Source organism: Perca flavescens, chromosome 17, assembly GCF_004354835.1.
Source record: "Perca flavescens isolate YP-PL-M2 chromosome 17, PFLA_1.0, whole genome shotgun sequence".
Classification (NCBI taxonomy): Eukaryota; Metazoa; Chordata; class Actinopteri; order Perciformes; family Percidae; genus Perca; species Perca flavescens.
In genome coordinates this window covers 22,318,543-22,344,591 of record NC_041347.1, presented here as the reverse complement: position 1 = coordinate 22,344,591, position 26,049 = coordinate 22,318,543, and the positions used below count along the sequence as shown (strand labels likewise).

Here is a 26,049-nt window from a genome sequence, read left to right as displayed (position 1 = left end):
TTCGGTTCACATTTAGGGACCCTTATTATGCTAACGCAGGGCTCGACATTAAGGCTTGTCCGCTTGTCCGGGACAAGTGGATTTTTTGTGGGACAAGTGGAAGAGAAATTTACTTGCCCCACTGGACAAGTTAAAACTCAAACAAAACAAAATGCCACTCATTTCGTCAATGTTACAGAATTGAAACAAATACATATTTTACCCCACAATCCCGGGCAGCGGGTCGGCGGGCCGCTAACGTTAGACCCAGCCCGCTGTTCAGCGCATTCTCCGAAAGCGAAGCAGCATGAAAGCACGGCGAGCTAGCCGGTGTTAGCTTGCTAACTCCACCTTAACGTTACCTCCTCGCCACATCGCTCACAGAAAACAAGCTGAAAACAGAAGTCACTCGTGGCGATAGCAATGTGCTTTGTGTGGATGAAGCATTATATACGTTATTATGTGCCACTCATTCCGTTTATGTTACAGATTTTACTTTACCGATTTGAAACAAATACATTAACTAACGTTAGACCCAGCAGCAGCGGGAGAGCGGACCGCTGACGTTAGACCCAGCCCACTGTTCAGCTCCTTCTCTGTAAGCGATACAGCAAGAAAGCACCGCGGAACCAGCAAGCCAGGCAGCCGGTGTTAGTTAGCTAACGTTAGCATGCTAACTACGCTTTAACGTTACCCCGTCCCCACATCGTTCACAGAAAACGAGCCGAATAAAGCTGTCACTCGTGGCGATAGAAGTGTGCTTTGTGCGGATGAAGCATGAAGTTAATTTGACTCTTGACGGCTGGCTCTCTGCCTCGTAACGTTACTAGCTGCTCCGCTACTCGTTTGTAGCGGATTAAATATCAGGTAATAATCAACTGTAAAGTAGCTACACCTTTTTAAAGGATCCCTTGGTAAGTGAAATTGTAGAAAAAAAAAAAAAAAACACGCTGACACCAACATTTAGTGGCAAAATCCATTGTTATGTCTACATAATTATTTTAGATATAGTATAAGTTCAAGTCACCACTACCTCTGGTCAAAATATTGAATTAGTATCTCAATATATTGACTCAGTATTTCAGAATATAAACAAAGAATATCAAAGTAATGAGAAACTATAAAATATTGACTTAATCTCAATATATTGGCTTAGTATCGTAATATTGACTTAGTAACTCAACATATTGGTTCAGTATCTCAATATATTGACTTAGTAACTCAGAATATCTCAATATATTGACATAGTAACTTAGAATATTGACTAGGAATCTGAAAGTAATGAGAAACTTTAAAATATTCACTTAGAATCTCAATATATTAACTTCTGCACACCGGCGTGCAAAGTATAACTTTGTATTATGAGTCTGGAGATCCTTTTTTCTTGTTGAAGGGGAAATCTATTCTTGGGACACATTTGTTTCTACTGTTTAAACTGAATTTTATTAATGTTGATAGTGTTTGGATGCTTTCAATGGTTTCTTCAAATTCTGCATTAGCAAAACACACAAAAAAATTATAAAATGATGAATCTTTACCCGGACAAGTGACTTTTGTTCATGGACAAGTGAAACGTAAATGTACTTGTCCGAAGGACAAGTGCCTCAAAAAGTTCATGTCAAGCCCTGTGCTAACGTTATGGTGTGGTGATATTTCGAGCCATTTTAGTGGTATTAAATAACGATTTAATTTGAGTGTCCCTATGCTCCAAATACTAGCATTGTAAGCTAACCAGCGGTCCGTGGTAGCCTCGTCAAAGCTCCAAACTTATTCAATTAGCATGAAAACATGTCCCAGAGAGCGACAGAGTAGGTACACATAAGTTAATGACCCCTAGGCTCGTTTTGCGCCGGAATTGTCCTTTAAGCTTGAAAGCATTTTAATTTCACTAATGTTTGCAGGAAGGTTTTCCTCCCACAGAAGGAAACAGACAAAGGGTAGCAATGTTCCTGACTGTGTGTGTGTGTGTGTGTGTGTGTGTGTGTGTGTGTGTGTGTGTGTGTGTGTGTGTGTGTGTGTGTGTTTGTGTGTGTGAAGTATTATCATCCCTGTTCTCTTTGGCCTTTGTCTCATCAACTTCTAGGTGGTGAAGCTCTTGAGCAACAAGCGTTCACAGGCTGTGGGTATTCTGATGTCCAGCATTCATCTTGATATGAAGGACATCCAGAATGGTAAGTGTTATCATAAGGTCATCTATCTGAACCCGGGATGCATCGAATCCAGGATTCGGCTTAGGCTTTTTGACGGGGTTCGGTTTCTGCCGAACCTTAGAATATTTTTCCACAAACCCTACGCTGGTCAACGTAATGACGCCGCCGTTGATTACGGAAAGGTGTTATGTAGGTGGAACTTTCAATGCAGTAGGCTGTGAGAAAGTGAAAATAGAACTCATGAGCAGAAAATATTTTTGTTTGGCAGTACTTTTAGTAAAAAGAAGGTGATTCATGTTCAATTTGCAATGCCGGTTGTATTTCTGCTTTGTAGCGTACGAGTGTTATATTAAATTCACTACATTCATCAATGTAATAACTTTGGTGATCCTTTCATTTTAAAGGTCCCACATTATGCTCATTTTCAGGTTAATACTTGTAATTAGGGTTTCTGTTTGAACATGTTTACATGCTTTAATGTTCAAAAAACACATTATTTTTCAGGTACTGTCTGTCTGAATATGCCTGTGTTCACGCTCCGTATTAGCCCCCTCCCGAAAAAGCCCAGTCTGCTCTAATTGGTCTTCCACATCTGCACCTTCTGAGTCCCTGCATTATCATTGCATCCAGGGAATGATTATACTGGCGCTGTAGCGATACTTTCTGCCTATAGACTGCCTACCGTTGTCATAGTATGTCTTTTGGTAAACTGCTATCTTCAGAGAGAAGGGTGGTATCTTCCTCCTTTTTATAGAGAATACACAGCCATCCCCAGGTGTGTATTGGAGGTACTAACATACAATAAACGGTAGACACTTTCATCCATAGCACACTGTAAAACCACATCCTTAAACCAAAACATCTTTTAGTACACTTTTTGTATTCAAAATTAAAATGTTGGCCACAGTATTGAGATATTATTTGGTTTTGGAGTGCTGCTATCCCAGTTAATAAAATACATCTTGTTCTCAGTCTACTGGGAAGTGAGTAAGACTGAGTATTGGGTGAGGTCATTGCCAAAGCCTAAACCTCCCGCCAGTAGTTAGTTTTATCACAAGTCATAATGTCGCAAGGCATCTGAAATGTTTTTCCTTTGTTACTCTCCCCCCTGTCGGTTTTTCTTTGCTCTTTGCATAATCCCTCCCCATCTAACATCCACGTTGTTTTTCTCCTTGGCTCTGTCTTTCTCTGATGAGTTCTCACCATGTTGTCTAAGCGGCTTTGTTAAAGTGAAGTCATTCAGGAGACGTTGATGGGAACAGACTGTTTTCCTGTTTTAGTTACTCTCTGATTGCTCTCCAGTCGTCGCTCATCCATGTGTCTAAACACTCTTTCTCATCTCCCCATCCTTCAGTAAAGCCTTTATTACGGCTTCAAATCTTTATCTCAGTGGTAACTGGGTAGGTTACATTAAAATAAATGGGCATCGCAGAAACCATGGTTGGTACATATTATACACTTGTAGCAATAAACGGTTACTCGGTGGAGCTTTTTCGTCTGCAGTATCTTCAAAGCATCTCGTGGATTTTTACTTTTTCTGTGTTTCTGGCCTTAATGTCAGTCTTTGATGCATCCATCTCAGGTCAGAGTAGAAGGGCAAAGGGGCGGCACTCATCAGCACTGTCATTCATCTCCTATGTTAGGACAGTTTTTGTCATAGTGAATAATTAGCGCTGATTGGAAACATCAGTGTATCATGTAGAGTAAGATCAGAGGAAAGATATCTGTGGTTTGGTGGTGAAATACTCAATATTGTGTGCTTGTTATTCCACAAAACACTGGCCTGTCCACTGCCTTGCACAAATAACGTGTTTTTATTTACTTTGTAATGCATTTTAATTGAATGATTATTAGGTGTAAATAATTATAGCCTTAAAATACTCATTATTTCACCAAAAGAACAAAACTTGAAAGATTATGTATTAGCAATGCTATTGTTTTCCCATTCCTGAAATGATCTCATGTTCCCTTGTGCCGTTAGAGGTTTAAGATGATTAAAGAATTTAATTTGTTTACAAAAGAGGCAGATTCGTTCATCAAAATTTTGTAATTGTCCCTTTCAGTGTAGTGAATCATTGTTTTATTTCCTCTTTATTCCATGATGAAGACAATGACTAGCAAAGCAATCATCACTTGAATATCTCTGGCGTGAAGAAAAACAACTTCTGAATCATTGATTTAAATTGTTTGTTTTATGACAACCCAATTGCTCAGTGAGGAGTCAACACATCATTCTTTTCCTCACAGCTGTTGTTGTTTGTTGTTTGACTTGGCCGACACACTGCGTGTTTCATAGGACACTTCTGTGCGGTGTCTGCTTCCTGTGAGGCTTTGGAGCTCCAGTCACAGTATTAGATGGTGGTTGCCGGCGCCATGCTGGGGTTGAATGTGGTAGTTGGGGTAGACCCAGGCAGATGGGTCTGACTTTTGGTCATAAGAGGTCTGTGTCAGAGTGATGATACAGCTTTCTCCCATGTCTTTTTAAAAAGCTGTCTCCAATTAAACCATCCAGCCAGACTCTGGTTCAGATAGTAATGAAAACCAAATGGTAACAAGAGAAGAGTGCGAGAAAGAGAAATGGGGAGAGAGTCCGAGAGAAGGAAGTTATTTCTGTGGTGGCTTTGGAAGAGGAGAGAGTGTGAAGAGGTTAGAGAGTGACAGCAAAGAACTGGGAAAGAACTAGTGGATTTGCCCTTGTGGCACAAGAGTGAGGAGATTAAAAAGGCATCAGGATTATATAAAGAGTGATAAAGCAATATCAAAGCTAAAAACACTGACTGGAACAGTACAACAGTCACTCCAGGTTTTTCCAAATGCCTGCCCTTTCTCTAATTTAGTTTTTTTCAAGTTCTTCTTTATTCTTTTTACTAAAGTTAAAGCTTATAAGAATTCCACTCCCCAAGCATAAGGTGTGATGCAAAGTGAACATTGTGCATTGAGTCCATTAATCCAAGTTGCTTTATCCCTTCTGACACTAGCTTTTCCCCCTGTACCTCTACAGCAAATCAGCAGATCAAAACAATGTGACACAACACAGCACGATGAAATACATATATAGGTGTCGAGTGCTTCGCTGGGTGATTGTGCGTACAGCAACACCTCAGCCTCAACACCGCAGACCCCCGGGCTCTGTTTGTCTTTAAACATTTACTTTCAAAGGATTAATGCTCATGGGCGCCAGGTCCTCGCGCCGAGACAAAAAGGCGACACCAGGAATTCAAACACAGGAGTTCAAACATAGATCTTTGTACCTTTGACAGATTTCTAAGACCTTCGTATTTATGTTTTAGTTTGTGGCCCCTTCCATGCTATCGTGATGAGAGCTGATATCTATGCAACTCACAGCATGCGGCACATGACGCTTTATGTGGGATTGCAGGGAGAATTTTGCCCTTGTTTCATGCCACCTTCAGCTCCAGCAAAGCAACAAAACAAAGATTTTATAAGGTGTTCTGCCAATGTTGGTAATCATTGTTTCAGTCAAAGCTAAATGTTCTGATCTTGAGATTATAATTGCGGAGCCCTGTTTTAATGTTGCTGTGATTTCTGACTTGTTAATGGTGTTCCTCGAAGGTAGCGGAGAATTGTCATGACATACTTTAGTGTTAGCATTAACCATGTCTTCCTCTCCTTTCATCCACAGCCGTCCTAAATATGGACAACACTGTCGTTGATCTGGAGACTCTGCAAGCCCTTTATGAAAATGTGAGTACATATCCAACAGGTTGTGGAGCTTTGAATTGGAGCTATGTCTTTATGGTTACGGCAGTCATAAACACTTTTGCAATTTTTTTTTACTTTAAAGGAAGGATGATCAAGGCTCATGTGGACAGTGGTTTCAGTAAAGTCAGTAGACCAGTTAAAAGACAGTATCCCAAACTGACAAACTTTCCACACTTTCTTGCCAATACAGAACCATATAAATACAGTGTTGAGCAACAAACCCAGTAAAATTATACAAAGTAACACCATTGACAGCTCAGGCTGATCTTGAGTGCAGCATTTGGTGTGGGAAAACCATAGTCTTTTTTTTCTTCCTCTGTGGTTTGCAGTAGAAGTATTATTTTTGCAGCAGTAACAGTTTGCTTGTGACAAATAGAATGATTTATGGTTACACATGTCATGCCATAAAGGAATAACAGGCAATCATTTTATTATAGAATGAAACCTAAGAAGGCTCAACAAGCCATAATATCAACAAAATGGCAAAAAATAATAATTAATCAGCTGTTGGTGTTGTTTTATTTGGCACTTCCCTGAGGGTAAGCCACAACCAACTGCCAAGGATTATCAAAAAGCTGAACTTTTGTATACAGTGTAGGTGGGGAAATAATCCACTTTTTAATTAAAGTGGAATGTTCATATATACATTAATATAAAGCAATATGTTTTGGGTCATATGGAGATGTCACTTCAATGTGAACATATTACTTTATGTGGAGTTCTTATTCCATGTTCCACTTAAAAGGGGGAACTAAAGGAAGTGTGTAAAACAAAGAAGCGAGCCACAATCCATACTGTTATGTGTGCTATTTGGCGACAGAGTCCTGTGTAGGTCTGTCTGCTGGCCTGGAAGGGGACCAACACTTTTGCATAGTAAACATGTTTTCTTCACACTGGATTTGATTGACTTCACTTTTGTAATACCCCTGTGCAGGGAAATGATAGTTGGGAATACTCCAGCGTTTGATTCACATAGCTCCTCTTGAAAGTGCGGGTGTGGTTTAAAAAAAAAAAAAAAAGTGAGAGAGAGACTAAACTAGACTGAACTTTGCCAAGTGAAATGACCACATTGTATCGTATAATATTAGCATAAAGAGAATTACGGAGTTGTCATCACTACTTTCCAATATGTCTACATTTTGGCTATGAAGGGCTCCTTGTATACAGTGAATACATATTCATCAAGCCTCACTGATAGGAAATCTCCCCCGCCCAGTGGAAATGGCTGAGGACTCATTCGAAGTCAGGTCAGTAAATAATGGAACATGAAAACAGGCATGTTTTCCACATTTCAGCTGTAATACAGTTTTTAGATGCTGTGAAATTCCTGTGAATTGCTTTTTGGCACAACTACACAGGAAAGGCCTGGACCTTTTGGCTGCCAGAGGCATATTAATAATGTTGATCATGGGAATGAGACTGAGGCTTGAGACAAGCTGTAGTTATGAACCAATGTGTCATAACTGAGGATCAAAAGTCTTCTAACCTCTACACTCACCCCGAGACTTCAAGCCCTCTCCTTCTTTCTCCTTCTCCCCCCTTATGGCCTAAGGCTATGTTATTGAGTTGAGGAGCCAAATTGTTTCTCTTTTGTATTGCGAGACTCCATCCTGTCTGTGGGTCTCCAGCCCCCTAAACCACAGTTGGCAACACAGTCAGCCTGTCTTGAGGAATGCGAGGGGCTTCTAATGGTTACACCCTTACTCACTGTGCAAGGAGCAAGATCACACACTGCCCTCACTCTCTTTTTCTCTCACACACATAAACATGCTCGCAAACAAACATCTTGACCCACACAATTGTGCACTTACTGTACTGTATGCACACAGAGACAGAAACCCACACAGGCAGGGACAGAGCCGCGGAGTCTATGAGCTGCGGATTACAGCCACTCCTGTTCTTTGAACAATAAGCCACCGCCATTAAAGGGGGTCACAGTGATAGTGGGACACCACTCCCTCCCCTCTAATATCACAAGCCGTAATCTGGGTGCAGACTGGCTGTCTGAAGTTCAGACTCCTTTCAGCTGACGGTAGCTAAATGTCATGGAGGCCAGTTAGAGCCATAGTCCCTCCTACGAACTCTTACACTACAAATAATCAATGCCTTGTGATGTCTAAATATATTTTGCATGTTTATAACATGATGCAATTTGTCAATTGGACACTATTATTTGGCAGCTCAATGTACAAATAATCTCACAAATGTTGTTCCATTGAAAATTGAGTGGCATAAATAGTGATTAGGCCCTGGCTGGCTTTGTTTAGCCCTGCACTAGAAACCTGGCTAATGAATACCACTTGGCTACTGGTAGAATTCTGGCATCACAAATATCATCCTACTTTCCTTTGCATTTGATATTCCACATGGGACTGCATTTCTCATGCTAACAACCACTGCAACATGCCCTAGCAATTCAAAGATCACACGCTAATGCCTACTTGTCCCCAATTATACCAAACACTGCTGGGCTCCTCTGCTGCCCTTTGAAAAGGATCTGCTTTGTATTAAATATATTTACACTTGAAAACATCTCGAGAAGGCGAAGGAGAGCTTGCCCTCGTCAACAGAAGGCAGCGGGGTGTAGAATACTAATCGGGCCCTCAGTGCGTTTGATGCTGGTGTTTGATGTTTTCCAAGGATCCATGCCGAGGCCAAACCCTAGAGAGAAAGATGGAAAGAAACCAAGAGAGAGAGCAGACTGCTGCGACTCGACTTTGGGGGTCCATGGGCTCTGGAGGGACTGAGAGTTTACATTCTCTTCCTGGGGATGGTTTTATTGTTTTGCCCATCTGCATCAGACACATTAACATCTATTATCTTTGCCTCTTGTGAAACGAAGTGGCATTTCTGGCCCGTTTTTTCATACCACCTTGTATAAAACTGTGGTCCAGAGCCTGACAGCAGGATAATAGTCAGGAATTTAGTGTGGCTAAAGGCAGCTCTTTTAGCGTTTCTGAAACTTAAACTGTATAGACTGGCATTCGGTTGAGTTTAAGTACAAAACGGCAGAATTATTTTTTGCTGGAGCTAAAGTTTGTATGTAGACATAAAGAAATGGAGGACTAAATTGACAAAACAAACTGATCTCAAGTTTAGCTGCTCAGGGTCTTGTGATTACATGGCATGATCTTCATCAGCAGATGGAGTTTGCCCAGAATTGTAGATGTTCAAATGTCTGTTTTCTGAGCGCCTAAAGGACTTGTTGTACATGTTTGCTCCACAGTTGAAGTTCAAAGTTCATTCTTGGCCCGGAAAACAGTAATTGACAAAACATCATCACCTCAAGGTCCAATTAGCTAGTGGCCGTGTGCTATTGATCATATCACATCATCTTCATAAACTGACATCTATTTATTATTATTATTATTATTATTATTATTATTATTATTATTATTATTATATACTTCTTTCCTTGACTCTAGTGACTCAGAGGTCCTAATGATAAAAGTAACATCCAGGGTACTCTATCAATTTATCAAAGAACTGTAAAACTGGAATTATGCTTCTCCAGAGATGCACGTAAACTTCTTTGCAAACCTAGCAGAGACATTTAGGTGGCATCGTAATGAGGCACCGAAATCCGTGTTGCTATTCCGTCCGGTACATACCGGGCACTGGTGCCATATTAGCACCGGATTTTAACATGCGGCATTAATGGGAACAGAAAATTACGTTGCCTGTATCTTTTCACGGCAAACGCGCATGTGTGGAAAGCGGTCGCACAACAGCTGAAATGTTGGGTTGCGCACAAACGTAGTGTTTAAACTTTATGGAGACAACCAAATAAAATATTGACCTCTGGGTTTCACCTGCCTATATATCATACACTCTCATATTAACTTAATTTGCTTTTTCATTTCACAGAGAGCACAAAATGATGAGATGGATGGCATTAAAAAGCATATTAAATCCTCCAAAGACAAGGAGGATGCCAAGCCACTGGACAAGCCTGAACAGTAAGCGCCAAACCTACCTTCTGAATCAAACTCCTTACATGACAGTGGTATCTTTAAATAGATGGTGACTGATCTTGGTCCTTTATCAGGTTTCTATTCCAGTTATCCCAAATCCCCAACTTCTCTGAACGAGTGTTCTGCATCCTGTTTCAGTCAACTTTCCATGAATATATCACCTCAATCCTCCGCAAAATAGAAATCCTTCAGAGAGTATGCAAGGTGAGCCACTGGCCCTATTCTCATTTAATTTTCTTTTCTGTCACTCTATTTAACCTTCATGCCTCCATTGTGTGTGTGTGTGTGTGTGTGTGTGTGTGTGTGTGTGTGTGTGTGTGTGTGTGTGTGTGTGTGTGTGTGTGTGTGTGTGTGTGTGTGTGTGTGTGTGTGTGTGTGTGTGTGTGTGTGTGTGTGTGTGTGTGTGTGTCAGACTCTTCAGAATGGTAAGTGTGTATTCCAGGTGCTTGGCCTGGTGCTGGCTTTTGGCAACTTCATGAACGGAGGTAATCGGTCTCGAGGGCAGGCCGACGGCTTCACCTTGGACATTCTGCCAAAACTGAAGGACGTTAAGAGCAGTGTGAGTCTGTGTGTTACAGGGGTAAAGGCAAACATCGCTCACTCTACAAGAGCAGACACACTATTCAGTGTTATTCACAAGCAAACAGGAGACTGTAGTGTATGTGTGTAAAATACGCAAAGGATAATTTATGAGCTCCCACAGAAACCGCTTTATTCTGTAATTCACATTGTACTAAAAAAGTAAGTGGTGTGGGAAAATGGCGATCTCAGTTTTACAGTTGTCCTATCTATGGTTGTGCCCAGAGCTGAGAGTCCAGGAGTTGAAAAGGGACCTTCATTGCTGCCAACTACAAGGACCATAACTGTGCAGATTTAGAGGAGAGGCCTTTCTGTTTACGGTTCTTATTCAATATCACAATGGGCTCAGCGTGCCCTTGGCACTGCCATATAAGGACACGGTGGTTTGAGTTTTTGTGGTGGTGGACCGGGTAAGGTATCCATAAAGAACATCAAACTTTCCACTAACTCGGAGTTATTACAGCATAGTCATGTTTGTTGCTTTTCCAATGCCATGATTTATCCCCAACTTCTATGACCGCTGTTTCTATTGTTTGCCCTGCACAAATTGAAAGTCCCTGCTCCAAAATGATTAAATTAATAAATAAAGGGGTTTATTTATTTGGATCTTTTTCTTTCAGGATAACTCCCGGAGTCTTTTGTCCTACATTGTTGCTTACTATTTAAGGCACTTTGATGAGGTATGTTTTGCTTCCTGTTTATTTGAATCACTTTTCTGTTTTAGTCTGATTTGCTTAGAAATCCTTCCAGAGCTCTCATTTCATCTCCTCTCTTGCCAGAGGATACCATGGCTTATCCTTTATCAAATTATTTATTTTCTGGGTTCATTCAAACCTGCAGTCTGTTCATTGGCACAGCATCCAAAGGAGCACTAGTGTAAATAATTAGGTTCTCCAGATGAGATGAACTCAGTAAAGTGCTGCTTGCCAGAATCAACCTGCATGACATGGCTCTAGCACTCATAATGGCTTTGTAGTAACTCTGATTTCTGCACCAAGCTTAATTGTCATTATCTGCTGTAGTTTCAGCCATATCTTCTGTGGGATGTTTGGACTGCTGATAAGAACATGTAGGGCTCTAAAGACATGTATTTCAATACTGCCTGGTGTGTACATTGTATACCAGAGAGGCCCTCTGCCATTTGAGGACAATAGACTTTGACACTGGTGTGTTTTTTTTTTGTGCACAATTGTGCTTTGTGCTTTACCAGGATGCTGGCAGAGAGACGTGTGTCTACTCACTGCCTGAGCCCCAGGACCTTTTCCAGGCCTCCCAGATGAAGTTTGAGGACTTCCAAAAAGATCTGCGCAAGCTGAAGAAAGACCTCAATGGTATTGTCGTCAACCTACATTACACAATATCCCCTCTGTAATTCCAGAACTTGGCCATGCCATATCCAGCAAATGGCAGATTTGGCAGGTGTCATCATATTCCAAGATACCCTCACAAGGAAATTTACAGTATGCAGCAATAGATTATGTATTATTCCATGCACATACCACCTAACACAATGGAAAATACTTTTCCAAACCTGACCAGCTATGGTTATGTGTGGATTGTAGAGGCGGGTCAACAGAGAGATAGCATCTGTTTGTTGTACAGACGAGTTAACCAGAAACAGATGTGACTTGTCAGATGTAGACTCCTGTTGGACCTGGTGTGCCTTTACTGTCCTCATGAAATAGAGATCAAAATATAGAGGGGCCAAGGTCCGGTAACCTCCACTAGCTGTGTACACTATCAAAGGTTCTGCAGCTATTCACTGAATGGGAAAAGGCTCTCCTGTTGCTCTGAATCGCCTCACCCTGCCAGGCGCAAACCTCCAACACACAACAAGGAGACTGTTTTTGAAGGAGAATATCGGAGGACTCCTGCATGTATCCATGCATGCTGTGCACTTTGCCCAGAGGGGGGGTTCCTAAATATGATTCATGGATGGACTGATTTGGTTAATGGCTGACTTTTCAATTAATTAATTCTTTTCATTCATCAGTCAGTTGTTCAATCAATTCCTGAACCTATACACATGGTTAATCTATTTCATAACTTTCCATGACTAACCAGCTTTTTTATATCATAAACATATAATTATTATATAATATTATATATTTTGTCAGCACTAACCATCAACTTTAGGTGGGGGGAAAAAAACAAAATGATTGTTTAGTGGGTTTCACAAGCAAAGGAGTAAGCCATCATTTCTATTGAACTATGATTACAATAATGTAATCCCTCAATGAAGTCAAAATACAAAACTGCAGTCCCATTCATTTTGTATTGGTATTTTTTGTTTTTAAATACATACATTATATAACATTAGTAAACGTATAAATGAGGCTTATTAAGGCTAATTAAAATTTGGTCAAGAATGAGTTATGTTATTGCATATCAAGACGTCAGGAAAAAAGTGTGGAAATTGGATTATACTTGACATGCCAAACTGATTGGTTGAGTGAAAAGAGACCTAATGAATGAGGCAGTTGGGAAATCCTTCCTTTCATTACTCTGTCTCAAGTCACTCCGAACACTTTCCAAGGACTGAAGTGCCTACAGGTGTGTGTGTGTGTGTGTGTGTGTGTGTGTGTGTGTGTGTGTGTGTGTGTGTGTGTGTGTGTGTGTGTGTGTGTGTGTGTGTGTGTGTGTGTGTGTGTGTGTGTGTGTGTGTGTGTGTGTGTGTGTGTGTGTGTGTGTGTGTGTGTGTGAGAGAAATTCCCCAAACCTGGTCTGTTCTCTATCATGTTTTATGCATCTTTGCTGCTAAACCAATCAGGTGCCTGATCCGTGTTGCCAAATATTGTTTTTCCTCTGCCATAATGATTCTTTAGGCTGTTCATTATTTGTAATTCATAAAGATGGAGTTGCTGGCAAGGGAAATGGACTTGTGTCTGCTTTGACCCCAGTGGCAGTGGCACATGCTGACCGTACATAAATACATCATCACATGCTATACCTGCAGACCTCTTCATTACCTAGCACAGCCAGCTGAATGCTCTAACAGACGTGGGCTTCGATGACAGTTCCCAGAGGGGGGTTCTGATTGGTAGGCGGTGCACAAATGGCCTTGGCTGGCCCGAAGGACATCAGTAAGCAACGCAGTGGAGAGAGAGCTCACTGTGTACCTTTTTGGTTAAGGCACCATATGGTCTATGAGTTACCGCTTGCCCAGTCCCGAACTCCCCGTTCCCTTAAGCGCCTCATGGCCTCTCCACCTATAAGGCTCTTGAGCGGAGTTTGTGTATCCGTAATGGTTGCAGATAGAGCGTGACGATAACTTTCTCCTGGGATCAGAGCGCAAGCCTTCCTGGTTCCTGGGGGTGCCTTATTAGTCATTATGGGTCATTAAGTCTTTGCCGACACTTATTCAGCAGAAATTCAGCAGAGATTTATCAAAGCAGGCTCAACTGGGGTGAAGTGCAATGTAGAGTTTGCAATTACAACACAAATACTGGATAAGGTATTATTGCTCTCAACAGACTTTTTTTTTTTTTTTTTTTCCCTCTCATCATGATCACGTCTTATTGTTTCAGTATGCTCGGCTGAGACGGAAAAGGTTTGCAAGTTGTCCTCTGAAGAGAACATGCAACCCTTTAAGGACAAGATGGAGGAATTTCTTAGCCAAGGTGAGCCTGTTTTCCAAATCAATTGAATCTGATGATTAATAAGGCTTTGATCAGTCTCATTAAAGGATAATCTATTTCTGTATTTTTCTTCTTGCCAACAAATCCCATCAAAAGACCAAAAGACCAAAACCAATAATGAACTGATCCTACTAACGTTTCGTCTGTGTAGCCAACGCCAGATATATCTTATTGCTCTGTGCCATAGGCCTTTATGGTTGTCCAAAAACAAAGAACATCAGTCAGTCGCACCGTAGGTGACATGTTCCTTCATTTCCCTTACCATGGGCACTGTAATGTATTTTTTTTATATATACACACACACTGTTCTATTTAATGAAAAATTGCTATAGTATACTGTAGGTTTGCAACCTGTATGCAACCTTAATGTGTTGAGCTGGATCAAAATTGGCCTGGGGATGAACAACACATAAGGAAGTTGGAAAGTATTGTCTTTTCATGAGATTTGTTGACAATTGAAAGAGAAGAAAAAAAGAAATATACAGTACAGGCCAAAAGTTTGGACACACCTTCTCATTCAATGTGTTTCCTTCATTTTCATGACTATTTACATTGTAGATTCTCATTGAAGGCATCAAAACTATGAATGAACACGTTGAATTATGTACTTAACAAAAAAGTGTGAAATAACTGAAAACGTCTTATATTCTAGTTTCTTCAAAGTAGCCACCCTTTACTGCTTTGCACACTCTTGGCATTCTCTTGATGAGTTTCAAGAGGTAGTCACCTGAAAGTCTTGAAGGAGTTCCCAGAGATGTTTAGCACTTGTTGGCCCTTTTGCCTTCACTCTGCGGTCCAGCTCACCCCAAACCATCTCGATTGGGTTCGGGTACGGTGACTGTGGAGGCCAGGTCATCTGGCGCAGCACTCCATCACTCTCCTTCTTGGTCAAATAGCCCTTACACAGCCTGGAGGTGTGTTTGGGGTCATTGTCCTGTTGAAAAATAAATGATGGTCCAACTAAACACAAACCGGATGGGATGGCATGTCGCTGCAGGATGCTGTGGTAGCCATGCTGGTTCAGTATGCCTTCAATTTTGAATAAATCCCCAACAGTGTCACCAGCAAAGCACCCCCACACCATCACACCTCCTCCTCCATGCTTTACGGTGGGAACCAGGCATGTAGAATCCATCTGTTCACCTTTTCTGCGTCGCACAAAGACACACCGGTTGGAACCAAAGATCTCAAATTTGGACTCATCAGACCAAAGCACAAATTTCCACTGGTCTAATGTCCATTCCTTGTGTTTCTTGGCCCAAACAAATCTCTTCTGCTTGTTGCCTCTCCTTAGCAGTGGTTTCCTAGCAGCTACTTGACCATGAAGGCCTGATTCGCGCAGTCTCCTCTTAACAGTTGTTCTAGAGATGTGTCTGCTGCTAGAACTCTGTGTGGCATTCATCTGGTCTCTAATCTGAGCTGCTGTTAACTTGCGATTTCTGAGGCTGGTGACTCGGATGAACTTATCCTCAGCAGCAGAGGTGACTCCTGGTCTTCCTTTCCTGGGGAGGTCCTCATGTGAGCCAGTTTCGTTGTAGCGTTTGATGGTTTTTGCGACTGCACTTGGGGACACATTCAAAGTTTTTGCAATTTTACGGACTGACTGACCTTCATTTGTTAAAGTAATGATGGCCACTCATTTCTCTTTACTTAGCTGATTGGTTCTTGCCATAATATGAATTCTAAGAGTTGTCCAATAGGGCTGTCGGCTGTGTATCAACCTGACTTCTACGCAACACAACTGATGGTCCCAACCCAATTAACCCTGACAAGACACACCTGTGAAGTGAAAACCATTTCAGATGACTACCTCATGAAGCTCATTGAGAGAACACCAAGGGTTTGCAGCGCTATCAAAAAAGCAAAGGGTGGCTACTTTGAGGAATCTAAAATATAAGACATGTTTTCAGTTATTTCACACTTCTTTAAGTACATAATTCTATATGTTCATTCATAGTTTTGATGCCTTCAGTGAGAATCTACAATGTAAATGTATAATTTAATGTAAAAAAAAAAAAAAAAAAAAAAATATATATATATATACACACACACACACAGTACAGGCCAAAAGTTCGTACACACCTTCTCATTCAATGGGTTTCTTTATTTTCATGACAATTTGCATCGTAGATTCTCACTGAAGGCATCAAAACTATGAATGAACACATATGGAATTATGTACTTAACAAAAAAGTGTGAAATAACTGAAAACATGTCTTATATTTTCGATTTTTCAAAGTAGCCACCCTTTGCTTTTTTTGATAACTCTGCAAACCCTTGGTGTTCTCTCAATGAGCTTCATGAGGTAGTCACCTGAAATGGTTTTCACTTCACAGGTGTGGTTTGTCAGGGTTAATTAGTGGAATTTTTTTTCCCTTATTAATAAAAAAGCAAAGGGTGGCTACTTTGAAAAATCTAAAATAGAAGACATGTTTTCAGTTATTTCATACTTTTTTGTTAAGTACATAATTCCATATGTGTTCATTTATAGTTTTGATGCCTTCAGTGAGAATCTACAATGTAAATAGTCATGAAAATAAAAAGGAAACGCATTGAATGAGAAGGTGTGTCCAAACTTTTGGCCTGTACTGTATATAAAATAGAATATCGCCAGCCTTATCCTTTTAATTATGATGAAACCAGGGATGGTCAGTTTAAACATTGTTTACCCATCAGGAGTTAAAATTTAAAGAAGCAAATAATTTATCCCTTCTGATTCCAAAAGTAGTCTGTGCTAGTGTACCCTTGGCATATCTATGTGAGTAAACGCAGCAGCTCATCAATCAGAATGATGTTAGTCTTCTATGTCTGCAGAAACGTATCAAAATCTGTTTCATGTCTTTTTCTGGTTGAGAGACACATTCACACTCTCTCTCTCTCTCTCTCTCACACACACACACACACACACACACACACACACACACACACACACACACACACACACACACACACACACACACACACACAATGGTTCATTCAGTGTTTCCATAGGGACGTCTGTTTATACCAGGGTGTATTAAATAACTCACAGCTATTGTTTCAAGCATCTGCTTTGATAGATCATGACTGCACTGTGTTTTATGTTAATCTCTACCTTTTTATAAAAATAAAAAGAGTACACCTTGCTCTACCTCAAAGGAAGATTTAGGATGGGCTAAGGTGAACCTGTCATGCAGTCTGTTAACTTGACTTTGGATAACCGAGCTAAATGCCTGAGAGGCTGGAATAAAACTGACTTGTTCGGTACCTGATCCCTTTTCACTTTAGTACTTTTGACGTCAACTGTTATTGTCATGACATGTATATGTCATATGTTATTGTCATATATTTATCTTTTTTCCTTCTGTTAAAGATTTTCCCTCAGTTCCTGCCTTCCTTTATTTTTCCACTCTATCTGCTGTCCTGTTATAATAACACGTTTTTTTCTTTGTCTGTCAGAGGAATGAGAGATTAGAAACACCATGTTGCCTCCATGACCTCTTCTCTCTTTCCATCACTCCTTCACTCCTATTAGGAAATCAAATAAACCTTCAAAGGGAGGTGTTTACTAAGAGGGCTGTTAAAACAATGATGATGAATTGATTGTAAACAATGAGCTTTCTCTTCCATTTCCCATTCATTCCAACAAGAGTCTACAGCTATGCTAGTGGGTCTGTGAGGCTGTGCGCACAGCAATGATTATTATTATATGTTCACTATTTAAGTTTAAAGTTAGTAAGTTTAAAGTAAGTTTAACTTCAACTGTCATTTTCCTCTCAGTCTCTCTGACTGGACTGGAAAGTCAGTGGAGCAAAAAGTTCAATTACTGTGGAAATATTGCCACTCTACAGCGGTAGTATAAGAAAAGTAGAATTCAAGATTAGTAATGCTGTTTACTCCTATCCTACCTCTGTTATGTCATGCATAACTTCAAAACAACAGACATCAGACAATTTATTCCTCTTTTTAGGTGGCAGAAGTGAAAAAATAGTTTTTGTTAATTTTAATGTGGTTTTAAAATGATGAAGACCGTTGAAGAACACTTAGATACCAAATAAGATGTAGGCTCTACAGAATGATGTTTTTGTCAATGGCAACTATCATCTTTTTCCCAAATAATGTACATGTTTTAGGAATTCTAGTATCTCAAATGCCTTTTAAAAATAGTGCATACAGTATGGCTGCCGAGCCCTGAATGTTAACATCATCTGGCTCCGCCCCGGTATTGTTCAGCATGTTAGCATGCTAACATTTGCTAACTGGCACTAAAACAGTTGAATGTTGATGATGGGAATGTTTTTAATGTTTCAGGTATGGTCATAAAAATTTGACCCGATGGCGCTAGATGAAAAGTCAGAGTATCATCAAATTCATCCTGAGGGGAACAGGAATGTTTGCAGCAAATCCATCAAATATCTCTTTAGACATTTCACTCAAAACAAATGGCAACCTAATCGTGTTGCTAGATGAAAAGTTTTGTGCCAATCCATCCATGTAGATGATGAGTAGATCCACATCAAGATGTTGGGTCTGGGAACTCACCATTGACAGGGCTCAATCCGAGGGGCGGGATAAACTGTTGTCTTTCAAATTCCCTCAGCACGTAATAGGATAGCGCTACAACCAGGCAGACCAATGAAGAAGGAAGAGAAGCTAGTTGATTAAACTTTTGCCGTATCCGGTCGGCAAAACTCCGAACACATCTTCCTTTTTTAAGAATGACTTCTGTGCTGTTCTTTGATCTTTTCTCAAAGAAAAGCATAACTCCAAATCTTCCAGAAGACCACTGTTCCCAGCAGCAGCAGCCATAAGCCCGCCCACAGACTCTATACACGATGTGATTGGCCTGACCAGAGTTTGGTTTTTCCAGCTCGCAAGCCAACGGAGAGTGCCTAGACTGACCCTGGCTGCAAATTAAATTTGCTGCTAGGGTGCGTCTAGATTTCTAGGCTAGATGATGAGATATTTCTGTGGATAAATAAAAACCTTGATAGATGCTAGATGAAAAATCAGGTTCACCAAAGTCATTAGGATTCATCTTCTGGGCACCATGGATATCTGTACCAAATTTCATGGCAATCCATCCAGTAGTTGCTGAGCTATTTCAGTCTGGACCAAAGTGGCTGACCAACATTGCTATCACCAGTGCCATGCCACTAGCATTTTAAGTTCTGAAGGAGGCTAACCGCTACTACTAAATTTTTGTTGTAGATATTGTTCCGATAAAATCCACTGAAAATGTAGTCATGTTTATCAGTCATGTCCACCAGATGTCACACAGACATGCTTTTTTTCTTTCCTTAATCTAAGGTGTAAGACTTAATTTGTTATGCTTGTTTTAACATAACATTCTAAATGTCATTCTTTATGTAGCATTGGATTTGACCTTGGCTACATTTAGTTGACTGTGACCAATCTTTCTGAAGGACCCAGCTCACAGGCCTCTCCTCCAACTGCTTTTGTATTCAGATGAGAATATAATATATAGCATATGTTCTTCCGCGGTAATGCTCACTGTCCATTTTAAAGGAAGTCTGCAGATGAAAGCATCTTTCCCCGTTTCCACCCCTTTCTTTTCCTCTCTCCTTTCCTTTCTCTGTGTTTGAGAGAAATATGGGAGCTCTCTCTTTGATGCAAATGACGAGGTTTTTCCTCTGAAAGCAGAATGTAAGCACCATAACATGGACTCAGAAGGCTCCAGACGGTTGTTGGGGTTCCTCCACTGCGGCGGTGAAAAAAGAACAACAGCCAAATGTCTTATTTTTGTTATTTCTGTAATTTCTAAAAAGCCTGGGGTTAAACTGTTTCTGGCTCCACAGTTTAAACCGCTTTTGTTTATTTTCTGACCATGAAACTAACCGCAGAATAACAGTGGGAGCGGACTTGTTGGAGCTCTGCTGTTTGGTCTAGCTCGATTTTCCCCGCTCGCTTCACAAATTCTCATGCATGCAGGCCTTTGATGGAGTCACTGTGACTAGCAAGAGAGCACTGGCTATGTGATAATCTGTTTCTGATGGACATAAAGATTAGTAAGACTGATGTCAAACTCGCCCTTCCTTTTCTACCCGCTACAACTCTGCTGCTTAGGATGTCACATCATGTTGGCAGAGTATGGTCAAAATCAACATGCATACCACCTTATATTAAAGCCACGTATTAAATAGAGATATTGATTTGTATCTCTTTGAGCCACATGATCTTTAAATAAACCTTGAAATGTTTTCTGCTTTTGTCGTAAATAGTGTTTATCAGTGCAGTCGTCCTCCCCTACAATACCAAATTTTCTCAGTAGATAAGAACACAATTATTTTGAACTCCTATTAAATGGTTCAGTGTTTCCAGAAATAGATTTTGCATCACTTGTAGCATAATCTTACAGATCAGGGTTATAGTAAATGGTGAGTAGCATCTTAAAACTGCTTTTCTCAAAGAACAAAGCACAGTCCTGATATCAAGATGCTTCTAGTGAGCCCTATTCATATTATTTATCAATTTGTCATAATTTATTGATGAGCTGTCAGCAGAGAGAGGGATACGATTGTGGGCTACAGCGTGATTTTAGCACTGTGGAATGGTAAAGCACAATGCTGGGCTCAATGGGTTTGTCTGAGATCTTTAGATGTGGCTCTGGCTTCAATTACACGTAGCAACCAGATATTCCCGGGATAAGAGCAGAACATAGATTTGTGCCAGGATAGATTCTCCGTCCCATCTACTGTCATGTCTGTCTTGGAAAGCCATGAGGAAGCCATAGGTCATTTTTGATCATTTGACAGTTAAAGGCAGCAGCAGCTTACAGATAATTCACATTGAGGGGGACAGAGAAGCTGTGTGGGAGAGAATTTAATGTCTAACCTTAGCTAAAGGATATAGACCAGCAAAAAAAATACAAAAAAAATACAGCGGGGGTCGACTCTACTACAATATATTTAAAATATTGTAAAATCAGCACGGGGATCTGAAATTACAGTAACATGCAGCATTTTCCTGAGTGAGGCTTTCACATTTCACTGCTGTTCTCTTATATCATCATTTATAACACAGTCAAAAGGATCCTGATGGCCAGCTGAGATAAATGTTGTGCCTGCTGGAAAAAAATTTGAATGTGTACCATGGTGTCCAACTGCCAGTTTTCTTACCCTCTCGCTGTCTCTGTTACTCTCTCGCACACACAAACACACAGTCATCTGTCTCCATTTGAAGTAACCCTGCACAAAGAAGCACTTGTCCTACGATCTGCAGTACTCATTTGTCAGTTGTGCAACAGCGGACAATCCAACACTTAATAACCTGGTGGCACATCACTGACCTTGAAGATGCCTGTTGATTTAAGTAATAGTGACGTGTGGAATTCTCCTATATACAAGTTGTATAGTCGGTGAAAGATGTTTTTTCTGATGTGACAGGAAATCCTGAATCGGTCCTAATCCTAACCTAATCCTGTATTTACTTATGCGTTCCTCTTTCCTTTTCATCAAAACGTGTCTTCTTTTACAGCCAAGACAGAACTGGAAATACAAGAGAAGCAGTTGGCAGACACTCAGAAGATGTAAGAGCTTTCTTTTTCTTTAAACATTTTTCTGCAGCTTCTTCACCTGAAAAGTCACTTCTGTTCCATTTCATGGGTTTACATTCGATCTTTTCTTAAGCGTCAAAACAGTGATCACAGCTGTGAATTTTGGGTATGGGCAACACAGGATAATGCAATTCAATGCAGTTTGAAGTGATATATTCTCACTGCAGTAAAGAAATATAATCTTGCTGCTTTGTCAATATTTAGGACTCTTGGTTCCTTCAGTTACACGGAAGGTGCAGGCCATCATGCCAGGCCTTCAGTAGACGGGAGGCCCCCTGTGCGGTGTCTGTGTTGTTTATCTAAGCAGAACGAGAGTAGACAGCCTTGGCTCCAGGCTTCTGTTACTGCTGGATAGGAATGTGTTCCTATAGCACACTCCAAACAAAGAGACTCCAACCTGTCCACTGTATTGATCCACTGCAAATGGCCACCACATTTAACACTTTAACATGTTTCATCCCCTGCCGTATGCACCCATTGCTTTGGCTGGATCGGTCTTGTTTTGGACATATTTTCCCTTCCTCTCTTTCCTCCACCCATGCTTACATATACTGTGCAGTATGTGCGTGTTTATGTACACAATCTTACATACAGTAGAGATTTATTCACACAAGGGAGAGGAGGAACAAAGCTGAACACTGTATATGAGATATATAAGTTTTATTTTAGTCCTGGAAGTTAATCTGTCAAAGACAAACTGACTGTGCTGCTTTAGGGGCCATCCACACAGAAACGCTTTTTGGTGTAAACGCACGTTTTGCATCATTTTGGCCGGTCCAAACGAATCCTGTAAACGCATTGCCTGAAGATGCGCTTTTTTGAAACCTGGTCCCAGGTTGAAAAAATTTGAAAACGCCGGCCTTGCGTCTTCGTTTGGACGGCGAAGCCGCATACTTGCGTATCGATGATGTCATCGCCACACCCCTCGACCTCTAGCCTATGACCTCTTATCCCGCGACCACGTCTCATAACAACAACAATGGCTGCTGGAAAAGATATTGAGCCTATTAGGGTTCTTCTTGTGTTTGGTTTCTTCTTCTACTGTCTGTTTGTATACAGCGCGTAAGCTTTATGCCATGATTCGCCTCTTCTTCTCTGTTTTTGGTGAATTTCTGTAGCAGAAACCACGCCATCTATAGGCCTGGAATATGAAGTAGCGTATGGAGTCATTTACAAATGGATCCGTTTGGACTCAAATATCCTTGAAACGATACCAGGGAAGACAGGGGGGGAAAAACAATTGTTTTGGTACGTGTGGACGTGGCCTTAGAGGCAGTAATTCCATTTTAGTGTGCGCTGTTCTTTTCTGAAGTGCACAGTTATCATTATTTGTTTTATTTTACTCTACTATTAAATCTCTGAAAAAGCATTATTCCAAGATTAAGTTTCATATTTTGCATTTTTGCTTTTCTTTGTTGTTTCACAACAATCTGTGTAGGTTTCTGTAATCTCATGTTGTAATAGTAGTGGTCTTGAAGTAATGTTTTTGTTCTCTCTTCTCAGCTTCTTGGAGTTGAGCGTGTCCTTCTCGGTTAAACCCAAGGCGGGAGAGAAAGAGGTCACTCCCAACACTTTCTTCTCCATTTGGCATGAGTTTTCTACAGATTTCAAAGACCAGTGGAAGAAGCAGAATAAGCTGATGTTACAGGAACGGTGAGAATATGATGACAAGTTTCCAGTTTCAGAATGTGACATTATACTTGATGCATCTTCTTCTGAATGGACACTTGAACCTATTGTCCTAAAATCAAATCTGTCTGTCTCTTCGGGGAGGGTAGAATTTTCTCCAAGTGAAACTTGCAGTCCATCTCGTGTTCACTGAAGATCCTATCAGATTCATTCAAATTTATGAAGGGAAAAGAGGTTAAATGACCCAAATCGTTGTCCTCACCCCAGTAATGAAAAGAACACATGCAGCATCCAGTTAGCTTCCAGTGGTTTGATGAATGTAAAGATACTGCTGCATATGTCAACAAAAAGCTAATTGGTCCATTATGCCAAATGAAGATTGAATTGTGATATGTATTTGTAAAAGAAGCAAAAATGTCACAAGCTTTGCTTGTTCAGTAGGAAAGAATAAAACAAATTTGAAAGCATTAACTCTTTGCTCTTTGCCGTAGGCAATCATCACAATTCTCTCTCTCTGCTGGTTATTCTGTAAGACTCCAGTGGAACTATACAATAGATATAAATCCTCACCTGTATGGATATGCAAACATGCAACACTGGCACACACAGTACCCATGTAATGAGTAGAGGCAAGATGATGTCCATTGCTATAACTTGTACTGAGTCAATGCCAACATGCTGATTATTTGTCTTTTAAAATCACAAATGAGTAGTGACACTGCTGGCTCTCTCTGTGCAGCAGAGTGAGTCATTCCAAAGTAGTAGGACTGGCCCTTCGACAAACCAACATCATTGCGTCCAAATACCACATGACCATAGTCTGGATGACCCAAACTGGATTTTTTTATTTTTTTTACTCCATCTGTCTTTTTTTTTTTATAGTTAATTTCAGCAGCAATGTGAATGAGTCCAGTTATGTGCTTTTGAGGTCTCCATAGGATGGCTCATGGTTATTACTGGTGTTTTTCAGGGTCAAAATGGCTGAAGAGTGCTTCAAACAAGCCAAGGAAAAGGCTTCCTACAACGTGAAACCCAAACATGCAACTGGAATAGTACGTCTTTACACTTCTTGTCACAGTTACTATATGGTCTCCTCTTTATTTGATTTTTAGCTCCAGCAGTACTGGCCCTCTTTTTTTTCTTCTCTTGGTGCAAATTGTCTTCTCCTTCCAAACACTTGTCAGGGTGATAAAGTAACAACACTCATGAGTGCCAGTGCTGCCAGCTGTAAATAACTCAGGCCTGTTTTTTATTTCACAGAAAGCAAAGCTGGGTCAGAAGATCTGAGGCAGAGAATGGAAAATTATCATCACCCAGCCTATTGCACAAGCACCGTTTGTACAATCTAACATGACTCATCAGTCATTTTTAGATTTATTTGCTTCCGGTATATGTTTTCAATTGAGTTAGATATGTTTTGTGTGAGTTTGTTCAAAGTGGATATTATATTGTTTAAAGGTGAAATGAAAAATTACATTTTCAGCCACCCATTCATACCACTCTTATAATTAAATTAAATATTTCTACAAAAAGACATCCTTAAGCTGAGATTATTAAATGTAATTGAGTCATTTGCCAGAAAATGCTCAGTGCTGTCAGGCACCTAAAATTTGTAGCAACACTATATCCAAGCTTTCTCCATTTTGTTTTTTTTAAGCCATATGTAGCCCATTTTCTTTTTTTACTGCAATTCCCAAGCCTAGTTCATAGGTAGGAATAAACACTTCCTCTTTGTCTCCCTAATGGTGAAAAGCACAGAATTTTATAACACTTCTACATGGTAAGTATGGATCACCTGCCAGACAGAAAGTGCCTTATTGCACAGTGGAGGGGTTAAATGAGACCTATCATCTGAAATGAAATGTTACATGTAAAGAAGATAAATATGTTTACATAGGCTGAAAAACGTGAAATTTAGTTTGTTTTTAGAACCTAATGATAATTATACATGTGTTTTACATACAGCAGCTCCTCTATTGTGGTTTATTATGGCTTTTTATCCAGAGAGGCTATGGATACTGTACCTGTGATCTGATATAGACCTGCTATTGTTTTTATTATGCAGTATTGTGAACTTGCTTTATGTTTTAAGCACATTCTTACAGTTTTGCCTTTCCAACTATGTGAGTGTGAACTCCCATATGCATATGGAGCAATAGGACCATGTGACGTTCATGTGCAATACCAACAAGTTTTGATTGAATACCGGTGACCATGAAAAAATATATTTATTAAATAAAAGAAATGACAATTTTTTTTAATTAAAGTCCTGTTTATCATTTGTCCAACTGTGATATTAAATGGTACAGAACGACATGTACTCTAAACACCATTGTTGTTTTATATGAAATAGATTTAATATACTTTTCACAGACATACAGGTACTTACACACATACATAAAATATTTATATATATATACTGTATATATTGCATTGCACCTCCATTACACATGCTGCAGTATGTTTTTCCTACTGGCTAGTAGAGTTGTGGCTCATTGCTGTGTTGCTTCATCATTGACATCAACTTGTGTATCATTTGGGTCATTGTAGAAGTTAAGGAAAAGATACAGGACAACAGATACAATACTTGTAAAACACCGTCACATCTCCTACAGGAAAAAAGCATTGCTGGCAAACTTTGTAATTACTGTAGATCCACCTGCAGAAAAACTAAAACTAAAAAATTAAAGGGGTCACACTATTACTACAGTTACTTTAATTACTTTAAGACACTCAATTATCAGTATCTATAATGTTGTGTAGTTTTAAACTGTTGTTTGAGTCTAGTGACAAATGTACAAATAGCCAGGTAGATATAAAAC

At 40.1% G+C, this 26,049-nt stretch overlaps 1 protein-coding gene across 1 annotated transcript in view; it reads left to right on the top strand.

The window, feature by feature from the left end:
- fmn2a (formin 2a) overlaps nucleotides 1-25,488 on the top strand; it is a 49,873-nt gene extending 24,385 nt beyond the window's left edge. The window contains exons 7-18 of the mRNA XM_028604273.1: nucleotides 2,063-2,150; nucleotides 5,773-5,834; nucleotides 9,720-9,811; nucleotides 9,901-10,030; nucleotides 10,239-10,385; nucleotides 11,026-11,085; nucleotides 11,616-11,736; nucleotides 13,933-14,025; nucleotides 21,520-21,571; nucleotides 23,102-23,251; nucleotides 24,198-24,279; nucleotides 24,488-25,488. Of these exons, the coding sequence (XP_028460074.1) occupies nucleotides 2,063-2,150; nucleotides 5,773-5,834; nucleotides 9,720-9,811; nucleotides 9,901-10,030; nucleotides 10,239-10,385; nucleotides 11,026-11,085; nucleotides 11,616-11,736; nucleotides 13,933-14,025; nucleotides 21,520-21,571; nucleotides 23,102-23,251; nucleotides 24,198-24,279; nucleotides 24,488-24,514 (1,104 nt within the window). The 3' untranslated portion in view covers nucleotides 24,515-25,488. The remainder of the gene's footprint in view (nucleotides 1-2,062; nucleotides 2,151-5,772; nucleotides 5,835-9,719; nucleotides 9,812-9,900; nucleotides 10,031-10,238; nucleotides 10,386-11,025; nucleotides 11,086-11,615; nucleotides 11,737-13,932; nucleotides 14,026-21,519; nucleotides 21,572-23,101; nucleotides 23,252-24,197; nucleotides 24,280-24,487) is intronic.
- Nucleotides 25,489-26,049: the final 561 nt, after the last annotated feature.